At 41.1% G+C, this 20,273-nt stretch overlaps 1 protein-coding gene across 2 annotated transcripts in view; it reads left to right on the top strand.

The window, feature by feature from the left end:
- Positions 1-20,273, top strand: part of gask1a (golgi associated kinase 1A) — a 67,637-nt gene that overhangs the window by 23,701 nt on the left and 23,663 nt on the right. For both annotated transcript variants that reach the window (XM_074683985.1, XM_074683984.1), the window contains exons 2-3: positions 14,197-15,405; positions 18,764-19,198. In XM_074683985.1, the coding sequence (XP_074540086.1) occupies positions 14,197-15,405; positions 18,764-19,198 (1,644 nt within the window). The remainder of the gene's footprint in view (positions 1-14,196; positions 15,406-18,763; positions 19,199-20,273) is intronic.

The following is a 20,273-nucleotide window of genomic DNA, read 5'->3' as shown; positions in this document are numbered from 1 at the left end:
AGATAGAGGATGACTCCTCCTCGTGGAAATAAGATTGTAGCTTGGTTTGTTCTCACTGTGGTGGAAAAGACTGTGGGTGTTCACAGAGCCTGAGCTGGACCAAAAAAAGTGTTTCTGCAATGAGAATATATTTGTTGTAGTTAACGACACAATTCACAGATATTGTACAGTTTATACAAACAATAAAACCAGCTGAAAATCTGTTAACCTACATTTATTCAGCTCAAGTGAGTCCGTTTTTAAACCTTATATTTCCTGTTATAACCCTTATGCAAGTAAATGCTTAAAGCAAATGAGACATCTGTCCTGTAAACACTGAAAACATGAGTATAAAATGTGTTAGTGAAAAGAGGTGTTGAAAGCCACTTTCTTTTGAGACAAACAAATGAGGGCAGACTAAAACAGAGAAATATGGGAAATCACGGGTAAATCCTGAGTGACACACATTTATTTTGTCTCTTTTTACTTTGTCTTTTCTCTCCATCTTTTCTTTGAATTAAATGAAATGAGAGAAGCCAGATATATACTCAGTATCAGATGTTAAGGCTGTTTATTGTTTAATTGTAAGATGTGCATCAAACTTCCAGCTGCCGTCAGGTTAACTTTCCATTATGACAAACGGCTTTAATCTGACATCAGATGTGACGGGACAGTTAATAAAGATACAAATGTATATGCTGGTTCAGACAGTTACATTAAATAGTGATTACTGTGATTGTTTACTGCATTAAAATGTGCCTGACACTCTGGAAATCTGCCTCTGAGGCTTTGTTGACGTGAGCACATGTGCGCCTGTCACCAAATTACAGCTGTGGAGGGTGCACTCCGCCTTGCACCGAGGATAGACCAGGTTGGAGCTGGCGAGCTTTCAGTGCACTTTCTGCACTGTTTTTGGCAGGAAATTGTCACTGCACCAACACGAATATGCCGACACCTCCCCCTGGCGTGCCGTCACACCCATCTCTGCGCAGACAGTCTACCAATTGTCAAATTGGCAGCGCACGGCGGTGCGCCGCACGAAATTAAGCACTGCGCTGCGCCTCAAAATTAGAGCCCACAATGTTAAAACATAAATATAAATGTGATTAAACAAGATTTTGGAGCGAAGACCCATTTTAGCCTTATATTTTAGTTTTGAAAAAAGTGGTGAACCAGCAGTCCTGCCATGTTGCTCATATCTCAGCCCGTGGAGCAAACCTGACTAAAACTGGCAGCCAGTGGGATCTTGTTGGTGTTCTCAGTGGCGTTGCGAGCACTGACATCATCGTTTGCTCTGCAGCTAGCTCAGCACTGACAGCGGCAGCTAGCTAGACTCAGTATCAGAGGTAATATGCCGTGTTTAGGATCGTTGTTCAGAGATGAGTGTGTGCAGTATGTACTCACCCCCACCAGTTTACAAAGAGTTACCGTGATATGTTTCTGTGATGAAAGTTGAAAATCTAGCGTAAGATATGCCGATGAATGCTAACTGCTAGCATAACAATACAATGTCCTCTATATTTTAGCATCAAGCTAGTTTTTTTTAATAGTTTTTGGTGCTTTAGGAGATGTTGAACGTAGGGCTGGGGGATATATCGAATATACTCGATGTATCGCAGGTTTTTGCACATAAGATATACAAAATGGCTATATTGCAATCATCGAGTAAAAACAGTAACCTAAATATTTTCAGACATCGGAATGAGGTTCTCGTCTGTGATTCCCTCATTTTACTCTCTGCTTCTCAGCTGGTGCTCCTCTCACAGCGAGCACCATGCTCCCCTGCCCTCCCAGAAAATTTCTCCTTGGCATGAGGAAAGTCGCTTACACATGTCATCAGTCGCAAGTTGTGGGTTCCCCGGGCTTGTTTTCTGGAGTGTAGTTGCTCATTTGGGCTAGCTAAGCTGCAACTCTGCACAACAAGAAACGACCGTGACCCATAATTGAGTTTCACTTTCACTTTTCTGGGCACTCTGTCCCCCCTCTCTAAGTACCGTTCAGTCACGGCACTCAGCTGTGCACTGCTCGAAACATGACAACAAAGGAGTTTGATGCTATTTTACAGCTGAATACCAAAATACTGTAAGCTGGGATATTATCAGAAAACAAACCCGAATCCAGTACAATGCAACCAGACCCCATGCTCAAAGAAAGAAGTCACTACAGTCCTTTCAGCATGGCCAACATTATCCAGGTAGCTGATTTATGGAAATGAAAGTAATATTATCTCCAACTGTAGTTCATGATATTTTCAAAGTATATTATAATATAATATAATATAATATAATATAATATAATATAATATAATATAATATACTATAATATAATATAATATAATCCGCAAGTTGAATAAATCTGAAAGAAGTGTTTTACTGGAACTAAAAATATGCAACTACAAAAAGTTTGGTTTACAATAAAACGTTTGCTAAACTTTACCTGGTTGAGATTTTCCCCTTTTTGCATTTAAATTTTAAAAATCCAACTGGGAGGTCTGCTTGAATCATTAAACTGATGTCATTTTATGCATCAAAAGGTTGGATTTAACATTAATATATTGATTTAGAGGAAAAATCAGAATATCGAGATGTATATTGTTTATCGAGACATAGCCTACAAATATGGAGTTATTGGATTTTGGCCATATTGTGCAGCCCTAGCTGAATGTATTAAATAAGACTCTAGAAGACTATTGAACTGTTCTTTGTGTGTTCAGTTCTTTAGTAAAACTTCAAGCAGAAAATCCTGAATCAGTTTGTTTGAGAAACTGTCATCATCTGCTGAGCTAACTTAGCTGTGGTGGGCAAGTCAACATAAGGTCTGGTAGCTTTGGGCGAATGTAAGAAAACGATAGGGAAAATGTTAAGAATATAATAATCATAATCATAAAAGCAGCAGGGCTTTATTGCTTTTTTGTCTATATTCTATTTATGATTGACCTCACGCTGGCCAGACAGGGATGCCAAAAGGGTCTGGATGTGGCCCACTGACCGTATTTTGGCCATGTTGGTCTTAGATCTTTATACTGTCACTGCAACCTGACGATAGATAAGATAATGGTTCATTAGAATTCATTATAACACTCCTCTGTTCTCTGCTAACACCTCTGTGTAATGCATTCCCAAACAGTCTATCACATCATGTGGCTCCTCACAGCCATACACGTGTGCGTGTGTGTGTGTGTGTGTGTGTGTGTGTGTGTGTGTGTGTGTGTGTGTGTGTGTGTGTGTGTGTGTGTGTGTGTGTGTGTGTGGTGCAGTAAAACATGCTGAGCTCAAGGTGACTCTGGTCAGACTCATTAGAAGGCAGGGGAAGGGTGCAGCCTTTAGCTTGGTTAATGCAGTTTTAGAGCCGTATCATGTCGTCACGTCTTCACTCAGGACTCTCCAGGTCTCCTCCTCCCTCACACTAAAGGTCACCAGCTCTGTTGAGTGTTCGCTCTCAATATAAGGGATGTGTTGAAGGTTATTTCTGATGCAGAGCTCTATGAAATGCTTCAACAAATCCAGAATCAAAGTCCAAAATGTGGCTGCTACTGTGGACTGTTTGTCACACACACACACTTAGACACACACTGTCAGTATCCTCTGTGCAGCCCTATTAGTGAATGGCTGATGCCCATTAACACATGCATGGTTTCCCGCTCTCAGGGGATGACGTGTCTCTCAGATTGAATTAAGACAAACTGTGTTAACTGATTATTCAGTGAGGCAGTGAATCCTCTTTGATCCATTAGGGGAGAAACTCTCTGCTCATGTAGAGACTGTGTGTATGTATGTGTGTTTTTGTGTGTGGTTTGTGTATTCATGTGTGTGTTTTCTGGCTAATTGGAGTGAGTGCAGACAGAGACCCTGTGACCTGATAAATTTCAAACATTATCACAGCTTTGATGGCTCTATTAAATCTTTCTCATTCAAACTGTGATGTGTACCAACAACTCCCCTCAGTCCTCATCTCAATGCCTCATTATTCAGTCAGTGTTAAACCTCAGTGTCTGGAGTTTCTGTAAAAAGCTGAAGACAGTCATACACTCCTCTTTTGATAAATAGACTACCACTGCTGCGAAACCTTTAAGTTAAAAGTTCTTCAACGTTACCTTGGACCAGTAACAGGTTTACTCACCAGTTTACTAGCTAGTTAAAGATATAACTTTTGAGTTTTCTTGGCTTTAAAGAACTTTCATTCATCTTTCTTGGATCTCCAGTTTAACTTCTGACAGACTGAAGAAGGTTGTTGAAAAGCAGTATTAGGGAGGCAGGGAGCTCTGGATGTTGAGGAATGATAGGCACAGAGGTGGGCTGCCGTCATCTTCTGGTTCAGAAAGGTCCTAAAGTATTTTCATCATCAAGTGTTGGATGGAAACATGAAAACAAAACATTATTAGCAGGGCTTGACATTAACTTTTTTGCTCACCAGCCACAGTGGCTAGTGGTTTCCGAGACTTACTAGCCACTCAGCATTTTCACTAGCCACAATTTTGTAGTTGGATAATTATGTTTAATATGATTAAAGAGGATGATGACATGGTAAAGTTTACTTGAAATATATTTAAAATCTTTTTGAATGTAAATGACCCCTGAGCACACTCAAAAAAAGACTACATAAATCAGGTATCCAGCTCTTAAACTGTTGTGCTCCTTAAATATGAAAATATGCAGACTAATGAAACAAAGTAATAAAAGTCATTGCATTTAATGAAAGTTGTGAGGGTTGAAGATTAATTGAATAGTTAAAATCTCGGAGTTTGGCTGGAAGAGTCTTATTAGAGATTTTATCATACCTGTGCAAAATTCACATTATTTACTTTTCTTCAGCCTGTTGGAGGAACTGTGGTTCACAGGAAGCAAATCAATACCACCTGTCCTCGGCTTGTCCAAAAATAAGCAGCTTCTGGTGTAAGATTCACAAAGAATTAAATGACATTTTTGGATCAAATGTTATCTTTGAATGGGACCAACTCTTTGTTGGTAACCTTCATCTATCTACAAGCCAGAAGACTAATTATTTATTTAGAATTTTGAGCATTGCTGCCAGAAAGGCAATAACAAAGAATTGGCTCCAGCCAGTTACTCCATCAGTGAAAGACTGGTATGATGTGGTTTATGAAATATATACAATGGAACGCATCACATTTTCTTTAAAACTCCAATGAAATAAATGTCAGGATCTTTAAAGTAAATGGATAATTTATATCTCCCCTAAAACCCCTCTGTTTGTTTAATCTGCCCCTATCTGAGTAATGCAAACCTGTATTTATTACGTTTGATGTGAAGAACCACCCCATGTCAAACAGTTTTTCACCTACTACATGATTTTCTTTGTTATTTATATTTGTGTATGCATGCATATACATATGTATATATACCTGTATCAGTACATGAATTTGTATGTGTGTGTGTGTGTGTATATGGGGATATATGCATATATGTGTGTGTGTGTTTGTGTGTGTGTGTATGTGTATTTTTTTTTTCTTTTAATTCTTTTTCTGTTCCTTTTTTCCTTGTTGGTTTATTTTGTTTTAGATTAATTTTTATTTAATTATTTATTTTCCTCTGCATAAATTTATAAAACCGTAAAATCAAGAATCACTCTGTTGTTACATTACAAATTAACAATATGTATAAAGGCTTGTAAATATATATATATATATATATATATATATATATATATATATATATATATATATATATATATATATATATATATATATATATATATAATTTTTTATTTTTACAATTATAATTTTTTTATAATTTTTTTTTTATGTGTATATATATAATTTTTTATTTTTTTAAGAAAAGTTAAAATTTAACTTAAAAATCTAGCTTATCTAGCAAGTCGTTTCAGTCAAAATATGCATTACGAAAACAAAAAGAATGTATATAAGTCACACTGGACCATCAGTTTCATTTATTTAGAATGATTTGGTTTGTTTGAAATAGTTCCAGAGTAAACTTTTTACATCAACCTTCAAGTAATGTTTGTATATGAGGAGCTTTAAATATTGTTCCTTTGCCCCCTTATATCTGTGACCAGTTTCTCTTCCAGCATTCCTACATGCCCACGCTCCCCTCTCCTGCTCTAGGTGAGTGTTGCTGGTAAGATCGAGCAGGGTGAGGTTGAATGAGCTCCATCCAATAAACATCCTCACTTTAAAAAAGTTATGGAAGTTTAAGCGCTAGTTTGTGACTTAAACCTTGGAATCCGTTAACATTGTAGCAAAAAAGACGCGAGTGAACTTTTAAATGACGTTATCAGGAGCCAAACACTGGGAGCTGTCACAGTGTCCAAGATGGAGGCTTGGACACATACCACTGTGCGTATGGGCGCCTGTCAACAGAAGACTTGGCGAAGCCAATGGGCTAGCACTGTGTGCAGGCAGTGCTCATGGGTTCAATGGGTTTAGTATTTCAGATGCAATTTCAGAAAACTACAATTTAATAATTCAAGCCGCCAAAGTGGCTAGTACGAGTGACGGTGTTACCCGCCACAGCTGGAATTCACCCGCATTTGGTGGGCTGGCGGGCGTTAATGTCAAGCCCTGATTGTTAGCATGGTTTTTTGGGGGGTTTTAGCCAAGCAGCAACCTCCAGTTTAATAATATGAGACAATGCTGACAAGCTAAAATCTGCCGTTTCTAGTGTGTTCGCTTGAGGCTGGCTCTGGAAGTACTGGAAGTCGCACACACACCAAAATAGTTTTAATAGTTTAGCCCCTGTTCTTTAACCTTCAACTTCAAACTATGCTCCCCCGTCTGTGCAGGGCAGTGATCTATTGTCATACCTTTTTGTCAATCCTGCTCTAGTATCAGACATGAGGTCTTAACATGTCATAAGAAATGATAAACAAACTCCTCCTGCTTGGTATCTTCTCACTGAAAGACTTTACCAGCACAGTTCTCAACATAACAGCACAATGTTTCTGTGATGTTTGAGGGCTGTAATAATTCAAACATATGTTTTTCATTCCATGTCCAAAACTCCTAATGCAGTGTTTCTGTGCAGTCTGCTTTTCCTGAAGTCTTACATATGGTGTTGATTAACTATCGCTCCACTCTTTGTCTGAACAGACGGTACATGTTCATTCTTTCTTATGCAACAGTAAAACTCTTCATATGTAAACATAATAAAAGGGAGTACCTCGATGTCAAATATTAAGTGAACTCCTCAAACGAGCTGCAGTGTTGGACAAGTGAGGAGTGAGAACAAGCCATTTATCCTCAAACCTAAGAAACCTCCATCCTTTCAAACTCTGTGAATATGTGTATGTGTGTGTGTCCAGCTGTTATCTCCCAGGGTGACCTTTGCTGTGGCCTCACTGTGTGAGTTTTCACCAGAAGGTGTTGAAGGCATCGGAGTATCAACAACCCACTCTGGTGTTGACACATTCACATGGAGCTACACAAAGTCACACACGCTCGGACGCTAATTAGTGACACCCTGCTGAGCGTGTGTGAACAAAGAGTGAGACGTGTGGTGAAGTAGAGACACACACGACAGGATGATGAGGGTGTGGTTGAACACTGATGGGTTTGACTTGTCCTGCACAATTCCTGCTGCAGCATTTCACAGATACATTTCTTCTTGGTGGGTTTTTGTAATTAAAGAGCTGTATGTGGTTTGCAAAGGCAGACATGAACCCCCCTCCCCCCGCTACATTCCACCCCTCTTCATATAATGTGGTGCAGAGTGGAGATAGTAAAGGTTGGAGCCAGACATGACGCAGGCCCAGAGGACCACAGTAAACTGTTTTTAAGAACCACCTGCTTTGTTCTGGATCATACATGTAGGAGACTGGAATGGGATAATCTAGACAAATCATTATGTTTCATTTTTATTTATTTATTGACTTGAATATTTTTTTGAGTGTGCACTTCTTTTTTTCACCACATCTGTTTGCAGCACCATGCATCCCCCTACGCTCAGACAACATTTGGTTTGTCCATCAGTGTAGTGCCTCATCATAGCAGCTCTGCTCGCTCAGATTACTGCATGCATAATGAGATTACATACTGCATTTGTGGCGTTTTCACCACTGAATTTAAACCCTTGCAAAAAAACAACTAGTGATTCTTGCAAAAAGAAAAGAATACTTTAAAGTGGGGTTGTTATTCCTTTTTTAGTGTTTATTCTGTCTGGTGTTGCAGACACCCCTTATTTCAGCCTGTTTTAGCCTCTGTCTCCTAAAGGCTCTCTGCTCCACAAACCCTCTGACCCTGGAGATCTGTCAGGGGCAGAGCTATGAGCAGACCCTGGTGTTTGAGGCCCCGGCCCTCTATTGTGTCACAAACCAGTTAGGAGATTCTTATGTTGTGATTTTATCATTTCAGCAGGTCTCTGGAAGATCACGTGTTTGATCTGTTTGCAGACAGAGTCAGGGATATCTATGATATCTATACTGTAAAATGTAACTGTTGGAGGTCAAGGTAGCTGTCTCCACTCAGCATCGATGTTGAACCACGTGGATTGTGTACTGGTTAATATTCAGTGTGTTGTAACACAATTTTTATTTCAGCCCTGAAGTAACGCTCCTGGTTGCATTTGGTGCAGCAGATAATTGCAGATTTTAAGAAGTTATGCAAGCATGACTACTCTCTAAGGACCTTGGGGTGGGTAAAATTATTGATAAATTGATGCCTCCAAATATCGCCTCGCCCAATTCAATATCGATTCAGCAAATCCTCTGAATCGATAAATCTCCTGGCAAATGGGGGGAGTGTGCATGTTATTTGCATTGTGTGGACGAGGGCCACAAGAGACCAAACAACAAAAAAATGGCAGCCAAAGCAGCAGCAGCAGCATAAAGCCTGATCCTTCAGCTTTAAAGTCTGACATTTGGGTTGTTTTATTGCTCCAAAAGGTGAGGTGACATACCACATGTTTACATGGGGCATGAAAATCAATAATAGAATAGAATGTAATCGAATCAATAACGAATTGAATCGAATTGAATCGAATCAAATCGAATCAAATCAAATCAAATCAAATCAAATCAAATCCCAACCTAAAGAATTGAAAGTGAATAGAATCGTGAGGTTCTTGGGTTCTTAGCAATACCCCCCCCCCCCCCCCCCCCCCCCACACACACACACACACACACACACACACACACACACACGCACATGCACACACACGCACACACACACACACACACACACACACACACACACACACACACACATGCACACACACACACACACACACACACACACACACACACACACACACACACACACACACACACACACACACACACACACACACACACACACACAACCAGAAAAATGTAAGAAAAAAAAAGTCTGACATGAAAATTCAAGATGGCGGCCATTTCAATCAGTAAATCAATCTTTATTTATATAGTGCTGAATCATAACAAACATAATGTTACAATACTTTCCAAACATTTATGAGCAATAATGATTTTTGACCTGTTAACTTAAATAAAACACTATTTTGTTAACAGAGACCCAATATTAAGACGAGTAAAGATGTCTGGAGAAAGATCAGTAAAGAGGCAAAGTGTGGGGTTTGATTGGACAGTGCTCCAGAAAAAGTATCTAAAGTCAAACCAACACTTTGAGAGATTCCAGAAGTACAAAAAAAAGTGTTCTGCAACTTTTGTTTGTACTTCTGGAATCTCTCAAAGTGTCAACCTGTCAATTCAGGTGTGGTTATCAAACTACATCCAACAAAACCTAGGTATGGTCCAAAATAAATGTGTTTCTGTGTTTCATGTTATACATCATAAAGCAGCAAAGGCATCCTTCTTTAAAAAATATTGCCATTATTTATATATCATTGTCTTTTTCCAGAGGACTGATGAATTTCCTTTGGTTTTAATGAATTTTCAATAGAAATGGTGGTCTTCTGGGAAAAAAGGTTTCCATCTTTATTTCCTGCTGTTCTGTTTTAGTTGGACTGCCTCGCCACCTTCAGGCCTGGAGTCTCACACACACTGTCTTAAGATGTGACTTTTGATTGGGTGTGTGTTTGTTTTGGAACAGATTTTCTTTGTCCAAGTCAACTTTTTACTAGTACACCGCATCAGGGTAAGATGTGTGTCACGACAGTTATGTAGGCTACAGTTTGAAACGTGACAACAAGCAAATCAGTCTGGTCCTGCTTGACCAGATGGGAAAGCTAAGAAGTATGAGCTATGACGCATTTCGAAATAACTTGTATTGGCGCTGATAATCTCATTTTAAAGTGTGGATTACGATCATCTGGAAGTGAGAAACTTTCAAATCACTTAGAAACTCCCCTTCAAAGGGTATTTGTACCAAATTTCATGCTTTCATCACCATGTGAACATTTTTTCCCTGTTATCTGCTGCTCTAATTGAAAATATTCATTAAGGCTAGATATCACTGTTTGTATTTAAACCAAAACATATCACACTGGGATCTCACTGTTTATATGGTGTGTGTGTGTATGTGTGTGTGTGTGTATAATATGTCAGGCCCCTCCAGCACCAGCCTGGTTCAGGGCATTCCAGTCCAGCTGAGGAATAATGGGATCCTTTCAGGTGGAGGGATCTGGGAATGTTGTTAACGGCTCTCAGATGGTGAGGATGTCTCAAGGGTCTGAAACATTCCTTCGCCCTGCGCTGAGCTAAAAGAGGGAGGAAGGGAGGGAAGGAGCAGAGAAAGCAGGTATCTGGGTCATCATGCAGAGGAATAAAAAGAGCAGCCTCTTACCTCAAGCTCTACCTGGAGGTAAAAATGAAGTGAGATGTTCACATAGTGCACAGGGTGCTCATGTTTCAGATGCTCTTGTCCTCTACAAAGCAGCTCTGCTATAAATACATGTACATGTTCCTACCTCATTGAACCTGAGGTGTTGTCCACCATAAATGTCGGCAGTGTTATCTGTGATTTGAGTAGTGATTGTTTCTCTAAATGTCTTCAAAGTGTGGTAAACAACAGACCATGCAGTAGATACTGTCCTGGAGTTTGAGAAATTAGGCCTTAAACATATTATGACTCCTTATTGCCAGCAGGGGGTGACCTCATGTGTTAGTTAAAGTCTATGAGAAAATAATCTGGCTTTGACATGCAAGGAGAGAAGATCATCAAATAAAATAACTTTTCACATGATTCAAAAGTGAAAGTTTCTCCTGGAAAAATACCGCTGACTGTGTATTGGTATGGATGACACACCTCTTTTGCCATCTATTGTAGAAAAGTGAAGCCAAATCGCTGCCTTGATGTGTGTTGACCACAGACTATATAATAGTCTCTGTGATGTCACCCATCTGTTTCAAACACTGAGTTTTGATGCCTATCATTGACTGAGGTTGGTGCTTGGTTCACTGCTTAAATAACTGACATCACACCCCCTCCATTAACCAAGGCACACCACCGAAGAAGAAACTCTCTTTGGTGGCTGTAGTCACAGTTATTGAAAGTCTTTCACCTGGATGGTTGGTGGTTTGACGCCAGGCAAGACTCTAGGACTCAAACTGATCCAAGTGGCTGGACAGTCACTTTACACAGCAGCCTCTGCCACCAGTGAATGAGTGTGACGTGATGTTAAAGAGCTTTGAGTCATCAACAGTCTACAGAAGTGGACTTGTTAATTTTCGTGAATGGAAACATTCCAAATTGAGAAAACAAAGGACGTTTTTGATGACACAGCTGGAAAATTTTGTGCTTATTGGAAAAAATTCATGTTGCATGATGCATCCTTTATTTTTAGCTCATATTTGGTTTGATGAGATACTTTTATAAACCACTTTTACACATGGTTTTAGTTCTTGAAAAAGACTGATTTACAGTTGGCATTATCAGAGATATGCACATACATTTGGGCAAGGGAAGCAGTGTTAGCTCCATTCATTCAGATGAGTTAGCATTCTTTAAACATCATTTTAATGATACAACTAAGAATATGTTTTTGACAAGTTCAGGCTCATCTTACTCTGTGAACCAAAATGATTTAAAACCATATTGTGCCTCAGCAAAAGCCATGTACATAGATGAGGTCAGGACCCAACCAGAAGTGAACATGGGCTGTTTTAACAGTAAAGTACCTTGCAGTACTTCTTTTTACCACTATATATGGCTGTGAGCGTGTGAATAGGTGGCGCCATTCCTATCACCAAAATACGTATTAGTACAGCTGTGATAATATGTGTTGAGTTTTGAGAACAGTTGACAATGTTTGTGAAATATACTGCCATGCATTCTCAGAGGATGGTGCTATTGAGGAAGCACAGATTTGAGCTTATGGATGTGTTGAGCGGTGGATCTTGATCATGCATGTTATATTATAAGTAGATAGGACTTTGTATAAAGGAGCTGCAAGGACTTCCTGGTTCATGGGGAGTTATCAGAGTTTGACAGGGTACCATGGGCACACCCTATACCTACAGGACATAACCTGATCAGTAATGCTTTTAAAGCCAAAAAACATTTCTGAGCACAATTGAAAAAAAAAGTGAAAAAAGAGAGAAGTTTTTAATCAAAGAGTTAAACAGATGACTTGAATTGGACAGTAGGGGGCGTTTTACTTCAGCTTTTGATCTGATGAAAAACCAAGAACTAGTTCATTAAAGTACATATTCTGTAAATAATGATACTCCAACATTTAGCTGAAATTTCCGAGCTCTCTGGAACTAAGTATGGTTGGTAGGGATGGGTACCTTACACATTTGAAATGATACAATACCCATGGCAGGTACCAGGCAATCGGTATCTGTACTCAACGATACAAATTTTTGGTGCCTTTATGTGTTTATGTGGTAATAAATATTTATTTGTTTAGGATTAAATCTCCAAGTTTTTCAGTTTAGCGTGTTTATTTCTCAATATGTAAACTTGTAATGCTGTGTTCATGTCCAGCATGGCAAATCACCTACTCTTCTACTCCCTCACAGTCAAAAGGATGTGTTAGGTCCCTAAACATGGTAGCACTTGATTTTACATGAATTGGTACTTGGAAACTACAGATGAAATTCAGTTGGTACCAGTAAAAGTACCTAATTTGGTACCCATCCCTGATAGTCCTGAGAGACTTTTTTGTAAGTCTAGATCTGAAAGGTTTGAAAGGGGAAGTAGTGGGAGGCGCTGCAGTTTTAAGTCACTAGGGGGCCCACGGGAGCAGGTATCGGAACAAAAACACTGGATTCATAAATGTTTCGCTTTGACAAAATTTTGTTGCATGTTTTGTTCGTGCACGAAAAAGGAGAAGGATAATCTGAAGGGTTTTAAGAGGGCCTTCGCCGCATATGTGGTTGGCAGGCTTGGGCCCTACTAATAATCATTAGGGTTTTAATAAAGGCATTTGCCTTTATTTTTGCACTCAGGCTCTAGAAATTATAATAACAAGTTAAACTGACTGTCTAACCATCATTATCAAGTTAAAGTGACTGACCAGGTCTGTGTGTGCTGATTGTCCACTGAAACACTGACAGTGTTTCTGTGGACAATCATCAGGTTTCAGTGACTCTTTTGGAGACATTATGATGTCAGTTGATTGAGTGTCTGTTTCTGTTTGAAGGCGTTAAACAGGAGATGATGTGTCCGGTAAGAAACAGACTCACTCAGCAGTAAATAGAAAGCAGCACTTTGACTCCCAGCTGCAGAAAGACGTCCACAGAGCCTGAGATGGGCTCACTGTAAGCCGTACTGAAGCAGTGTCAGAACATTTTGTGATATATAACCCTCCTTCTGCTTTGCATTGCGTGCAGAAAGCAGCACTGAATTATGGGCATGCCAAAGTCACATTGGTCTCAGCTGGATAAGTCCAATTCCGTAAGCTACTGGAAACAGGGCCGGCTGACATGAGCTTCATATTCTGCTGCTTATGCATTCAGATCTGTGCAGAATAAACAGGATGTCTCTGCTCTGCTCCCTCTTTGTCACCAGATCCCTGCTTTTCTCTTTCATTTCCATTTCAGGAAATAAACACTGAGGAGGTCACACATCATTATTGTGATACGGCAGAAGAGAAGAGTGTGATGTTCCAGAGCGCAGTGTGTTTTCTCTGCTCCCTTCCCCCAGCAGAGTGTGAATCATGAACACATTTCTCATGCCAGGCGCCAAAAGAGTGCAGCGCAGCCTGGAGTTAACCCTGCAGAAACCGGCTCACTCCATTCTGCTCTGCTAAATGCTATCTTTGTAAATTACAGAGCCTCTCCGTGTAATCATGGTTCTGTCGGTCTGCCTCTAACTCGTGCTTCTGTTTTTCTTTTTTTGTCTCCTGTTTTTTCTTGCAGGCCTGGCGAGTGTGGTCAAAAGTCTACTGTGGTCAAAAATGGCTGCTCTGCCTGTCTCCACTCTTCCTTCTGTTCCTCACAATCGCTGTGATGACGATGACTCTTCCTCTTTCTCTGCCGATCACCGACATCGACCGGCGGACATCTCGAGTCCTGAGCTCTGCTGGGGAGTTCAGATCCAGCCTCAGGATGAGGGCACTCCCTCCAGTTGAAGCTGTCAAGCCACCTCTCACTCACATCCACAGCCAGTCCTGGAGCCTCAGCGGTCCAGAGGAAACGTCTAAGCCTTCAGCTGCACCGGAGCATTTCAGAGACGCCGCCGGTGATGACCAAAACGGTGTCAAAGACAGACGTCATGCAGACGCACACAAGAGCAAACACAAAAGCAAAGACATGGGCTTGAGAAGAAAAGCAGGCGCAGGCGCCAGCCAGAACCCAACCGGCCTTCAGCGTCACCATATCCCAGAGTTTACCGTCAATAACACAGGCCTGAAGCCACTTCTCCACACCGTGCAGACAAGGGTTCATCTGAAACACAGTAAATCTAAAGCAGCACCTATATCTGCTGCTGTGGAGGCTTCAAGAAGTGATGGACGAGAGGCAGACAGACTGGCAGACAGGCAGGCAGACAGACAGGCAGACAGACTGGCAGACAGGCAGGCAGACAGACTGGCAGACAGACTGGCAGACAGACAGGCAGACAGACTGGCAGACAGGCGGGAGGAAAGACACGCAAATACAAATGAAGACAGGCAAGCTCATGGCAGACATACAAGTGCTGAGCTATCTGAACATCAGCAGGCTTTAAAAAAACACAGACAGCTCTCTGGGAAATCTGACAAAGTCAATAAGGAGCAGCAGGCTGTGAAAAAGCCCTCCGGGGATCTGAAGAAACACCATAATCTCCCAGTGGATCCCTCTGAAGCGAAGAGGAGTCCTGGGCGACTGGACCGGAGAAAAGCTTTGTCCAAACCAGAGGCAGCCATGAAGCTCGACGACAGCCGCTGGTGTCACAGCTTTGAGGACTTCTCAGACAAAGACCAAACCAGGATCAGGATTAGTCCAGGTCCCTGGCCTCTTCCCTGGTTCAGCGAGGATGACGTCAGGAAGATGGAGCTCCTGGCGAGGGGACAGGTGGTCAGTAAAGCCCGGGTTCCTGCACACGGGCAGGTCCTTCAGGTGGCTCTGGATCCCCCTGCACAGCAGCAGGTACACGGTCAGATTAACCTCACCCATGAAGATCATGTTTGTCTCTCAGGCACATGAGTCATCTCTCAGCTCCTCTCAGAGCAGCTGTTTATGATTTAAAGTGTCAAAACAAGTCAGTCATGACCTGCTGGTGTGTGGATAGTTGTCCCGTCCTGTCAGGTCGAATAAGTTTTATTTAGATCACACAAAATACCAAGCTTGTCCCTTCCAGCTTTTCATAGCATGACTCCTTTTTCTTTGGCAGTCTTAGGTTGTGATTTGAAGAGGATGATATATCTGAGGTTGATTTAGTTGATAGGGTGAATTGTGTTTTTTGTTTCCTTTTGCATCCAGATGATAAGAAAGTGATCTTCAGATTTTTTCTTAACGTAAAAGAAGAAGAGCAGAAATTGTTTGATCTTCTTTTAAGTTTTATTCCACCAATAACTCTGCTCCAAATACTAAAGAGCACCAGTACTAGAGCATCATTTGTATTATTGAATATTATTTGTGAAAAAAGTCCTGTTTTTTTCCAGAAATTTAGTTTTATTTTTCACCTGTTGCTTCATATTTGTGAGTACACACATGTGGACAAAATTGTTGGTAGCCTTTGTTTAATGAAAGAAACATTCACAGTAGTCAGAGAAATAACTTGAATCTGACAAAAGTAATAAACAAAAATCTATGAAATTTAATCTATGGAAGTCAGACATTGCTTTTCAACCACACTTCAACAGAATTATTTAAAAAAAATAAACTCATGAAACAGGCCTGGACTGAGCCCACTGACTGACTGCAAGATTGTAGACACCTGTGATGCTAATTAGTGGACACACCTTGGATTGACATGTCCCTTTGGTCACATCACTTTCAGTCTTTTCTAGGGGTACCATCATTTTTTTCCCAGGCGAACGTCAAGCTATCAGTGGTCCCCACCTCTATGTGAGGTTGGTTTGGGATCTTGGGTCAGAGGAGACAGATGAAAAACCCTGGTTAGGGTGGTGTAAACTGGAATCAGGAGTTGAGGAAGAGGGATGAAAACCCTAGTTAGGGTGGTGGGTATGGTGTCCAAGAAGTTTGTCTCACCTCCCCACTTGTGTTCTGTCCTGGAGGTTATCTAAAGCCTGTGGTGTTATTTTGGTCCCAAGAAGTGTCTCTCCTTGAAGTCCATAAAATCTACTTAACTCTTTTTTTAAACAGAGCACAGTTTTTATACCCAGGCATGTCACTACCCTGTTTCAAATCAGTGCTGTTAGCTCGGAGATGTTCCACTAAGAGTCTCTGTTTTTTGGCATCAAAACTATCTTTAGTGTTCAGTTTCCAAACTGTTTTGAAACATTTTTAGAGCATTTTTCTTTATAGTATGGTCAGAGTTTTCATCAGTGATTTTGAGCCAAAAGACATAAATATTCCAAAAGTATGGCTGGGTACCGAACCTTGGTTCTTTTATGGCACTGACTGCAACGCTTTGATAGTACAAGTCTCAAAACATGCCTCGTCTTTTGGTGCCAAGTTTCAGTACTCAAGAGGTTAATCACGTGATCATTAACTGACAATGTCCGGCACATTTTAATGCAATAAACAATCACAGCAATCACTATTTAATGTAACCGTCTTAACCAGCATTTACTTTTATATCTATATTAATTTTCCAGTCACATCTGATGTCAGATCAAAGCTGTTTGTCATAATGGAAAGTTAACCTGACAGCAGCTGGAAGTTTGATGCACATCTTACAATTAAACAATAAACAGCCTTAACATCTGATACTGAGTATATATCTGGTTCTCTCATTTCATTTAATTCAAAGAAAAGAGGGAGAGAAAAGACGAAGAAAAAAGAGACAAAATAAATGTATGTCACTCAGGATTTACCCTTGATTTCCCATATTTTTCTGTTTTAGTCTTTATTTTTAACGTGATCTAAAAAGATGGAGCACAGGAAACTTGCAAACTTGCAAAGTGCGCTGGTCACACCCTGTCCACGCGGTGAAGGCCAGTGCAGGGCAGGTGCACCTGCGCTTGCACTTGGTCTACGAAATTAGAGCCTATAGGTATCTCCAGAAACCCTCCGCTTCTTAGCGAGCTGTGCTGAATGCAGCACTGAGCCTCTCCCCTATCCAAAACCTTCAGACAGAGAAGTCCTCACTAAGTGAGACGCGTGAGAGCCGCACAAGAGAATGCATGAGACTTTTGTGCTTTTTAACACCCCGTGCGGTGTCCGTTGGTGTCCATTCCCAAACTGCAGGTGGCAGTGTATCACAAACGGGCATCTATCAAATGAGGGTCAAAGAAGTTTGCACTGTTTATGACATGAAATATCTTAACCAGAGATTTTTACAGATTCGTTTAACCGAATTCTCTTTTGTGCTGAGAGTGACTGCAATATCACATCATTAGTTATTTACCACTCGGTTATCTTGGTGATCTTTGTGTGAAAAGTCATACAGATGCCTGTAATTCTGCACTTCAAACACTAGAAGATCCCGTTCTTCAGCCATCTTGTCCACGCATCTCTGTGCGGCAGGATAGAAATTTTCTAGTGTGTGCAGTGCGGAAATGAGCAGGACCGTGTGAGGGAGCTTAGGTGTGAAAATGACGTGATTTATCAGCACCAAGTCCCACCGACCAGGCAGATGCCTCAAGCATAAATCAGCCTTAACGCAGCGGTCCCTCTCAGAGCGTGGCCACACTGGCCATACAGACCATGCCCAAGCACACTTCAGCCCTAAAGTCCAGTTAGTTTTCCCTGCCTGACTGCAAACGTGCCGTGCTCAGGCACGATTCACTTCTCTGCTTTGAGATTCTTCAAATAGGTGAGCAGCGTAGCGTGGTACACTTTACACACCAGCACAACCCTGGGATAGTGCATATAATCTGTGATGTATGCTGCAGCCTGAGAAGATGTCTACATGCAAATGAATCATGCTCACAGTCGTCTCTTTGGTCATTCTGGTGATCCCAACCTTTTTGACAAAAAAAATCAGGATAAAGTTCATTTACAGTTATAAACACATTTAAGATGTACAGAGTGAAAAAAATCTACAGCTGAAAAAGAAGACTGAAGATTTGTCCTGAAATGTGTCCTGTAACTCTCTTTTTGTTAAAACTGACATTATGAAACGGGTACCAAAAAAGTATTCTTCAGGAACTGGTCTCAGAGTGAAAGTACTAGAATTGGTACCAGTATTGACAATTTCTGAGCGGTACCCTGCCCTATCCAAAATAATGTTTTTTCATATGATGAGTTTAACACTGAAGTGTTCAGTTTGTTGATGAACTGTCTGGGTACTGGGTACTGAGTGTTGTTTCTTTTAAAAAAACTCTGATTATAAATTAACTACTTTGAATTATTTTTTCGTTCACCTTTCTCCCTGCAGTCGTCACAGGCCACGAGTCTGCCTCACCATGAACCGGTCCACAGACACCCAGAATCCCACAGTGAGCGCTGTCAGCGCGGGCTCTGCTCATTGATCAAACGCACTGACGACTGGTTTGAGGTGTTTGCCTTCCACCTGGACCGAGTTCTGGGACTCAACAGGAGTCTTCCTGCAGTGCTGAGGACTTTCCACAGTGAGATCTTACCGTACAGATACATCAGGGGCGTCCCCAGACCTGTGGTGTGGTGGGATCCTGACATTCAGCACCTCTCTGATGGAAACAACGACCAGAACTCCATCCCTCTGGGCTGGGTCCAGTACCAGAAGCTGCTGCAGGCCCACTGTGGAAGAGACACAGACCTGAGGACTCCTCCCTGTGTGGGAGTTCACCACTCAGAGTGGGGCAGACTGGCTCTCTTTGACTTCTTACTGCAGGTGAGTGTGTGTTCTCCTGTGAAGGGTTTTCAGACAAAAGAGATGACCCACTTCTTATGACTGCATGATCTCTTAATCATCTGGATTACCTCGTAATGAGAACGATTGGATTAATTAGAGTGTTTTACAGCCTGAGAGAGGTTCAACGAGTCAGGAGTGTTAGAGAGACGGTTCCTGCTTAAGAAGAGGTAAGAGCCAGAGACATCCGGCTGCTTTAATTACAGTTATAGCAAAGCTTGAACAGTAAACAGGAATATCACACTCACACCAACAGAAACAGCACATTACATGAAGGTGTCACTGAACATATCTCTCTTTAAGTGCCTCATTAGATAACTAAAGAAGAAACCTTCAGCTTTAAATGAATAATTTTTTACTTCAGCCTAGAGGAATCATTTACAAACCTGAGTGTAATAAACACTAAAGAGCACATCAGAGGGAAATATTAAAGTAACCTGGACATTATGAGCTCCTCTGTGGACTGGGAGCATGTTGAGCCCCGTTTCCATCAAGTGGTCTGATCTGGATCAGTGCAGTTTTGTACAGGTCGGATCAGTAAAACCTAATCCTGTTTGCCAACCATGCCCTTCTTGGTAGGTGGCGTATCAGTCAGATGCTGATAGTCGCATCAGCTACACCATAGCGTGACGTCATAGCAGCACAACACAGTGTACCCTGCTAAAACACAACACAGTAAACAAAGAGCTCCTTTTCATCAACAGTAAGCAACACAAAAACATGGCGTACGCTCTTTTTTACGACAAAGTTTAGATGTATTGAGAGTGAAATGACGTGGACAAGGAGGGACTCCAACATGTGCGTTCAATTCCACACTGATTGAGATTAACAAAGAAAATGTGCTTTGATTCAGGCTTGTGCACAGATTCATACATCTGAATATTTTTGTGCGTATGTTTTCTAGATTTGAGCATACACCAACTTTCAGTAGGTAATTGATGTAAGTCTTGTCCATGAGGCCTCTGGTCTATGAACTGGTTAAAAAACGGGTCTTGGTCTTATCTGCATTTAGGAAAAGTTTCAGTTCATGCATATTTTGAAGGACCACAAAGGCACT

This window comes from Halichoeres trimaculatus, unplaced genomic scaffold (assembly GCF_033239565.1).
Source record: "Halichoeres trimaculatus isolate MK-OKI-2021-1 unplaced genomic scaffold, fHalTri1.1 fHalTri1_scaffold_12, whole genome shotgun sequence".
NCBI classification, from domain to species: Eukaryota; Metazoa; Chordata; class Actinopteri; order Labriformes; family Labridae; genus Halichoeres; species Halichoeres trimaculatus.
This window is presented reverse-complemented; position numbering and strand designations above follow the sequence as displayed.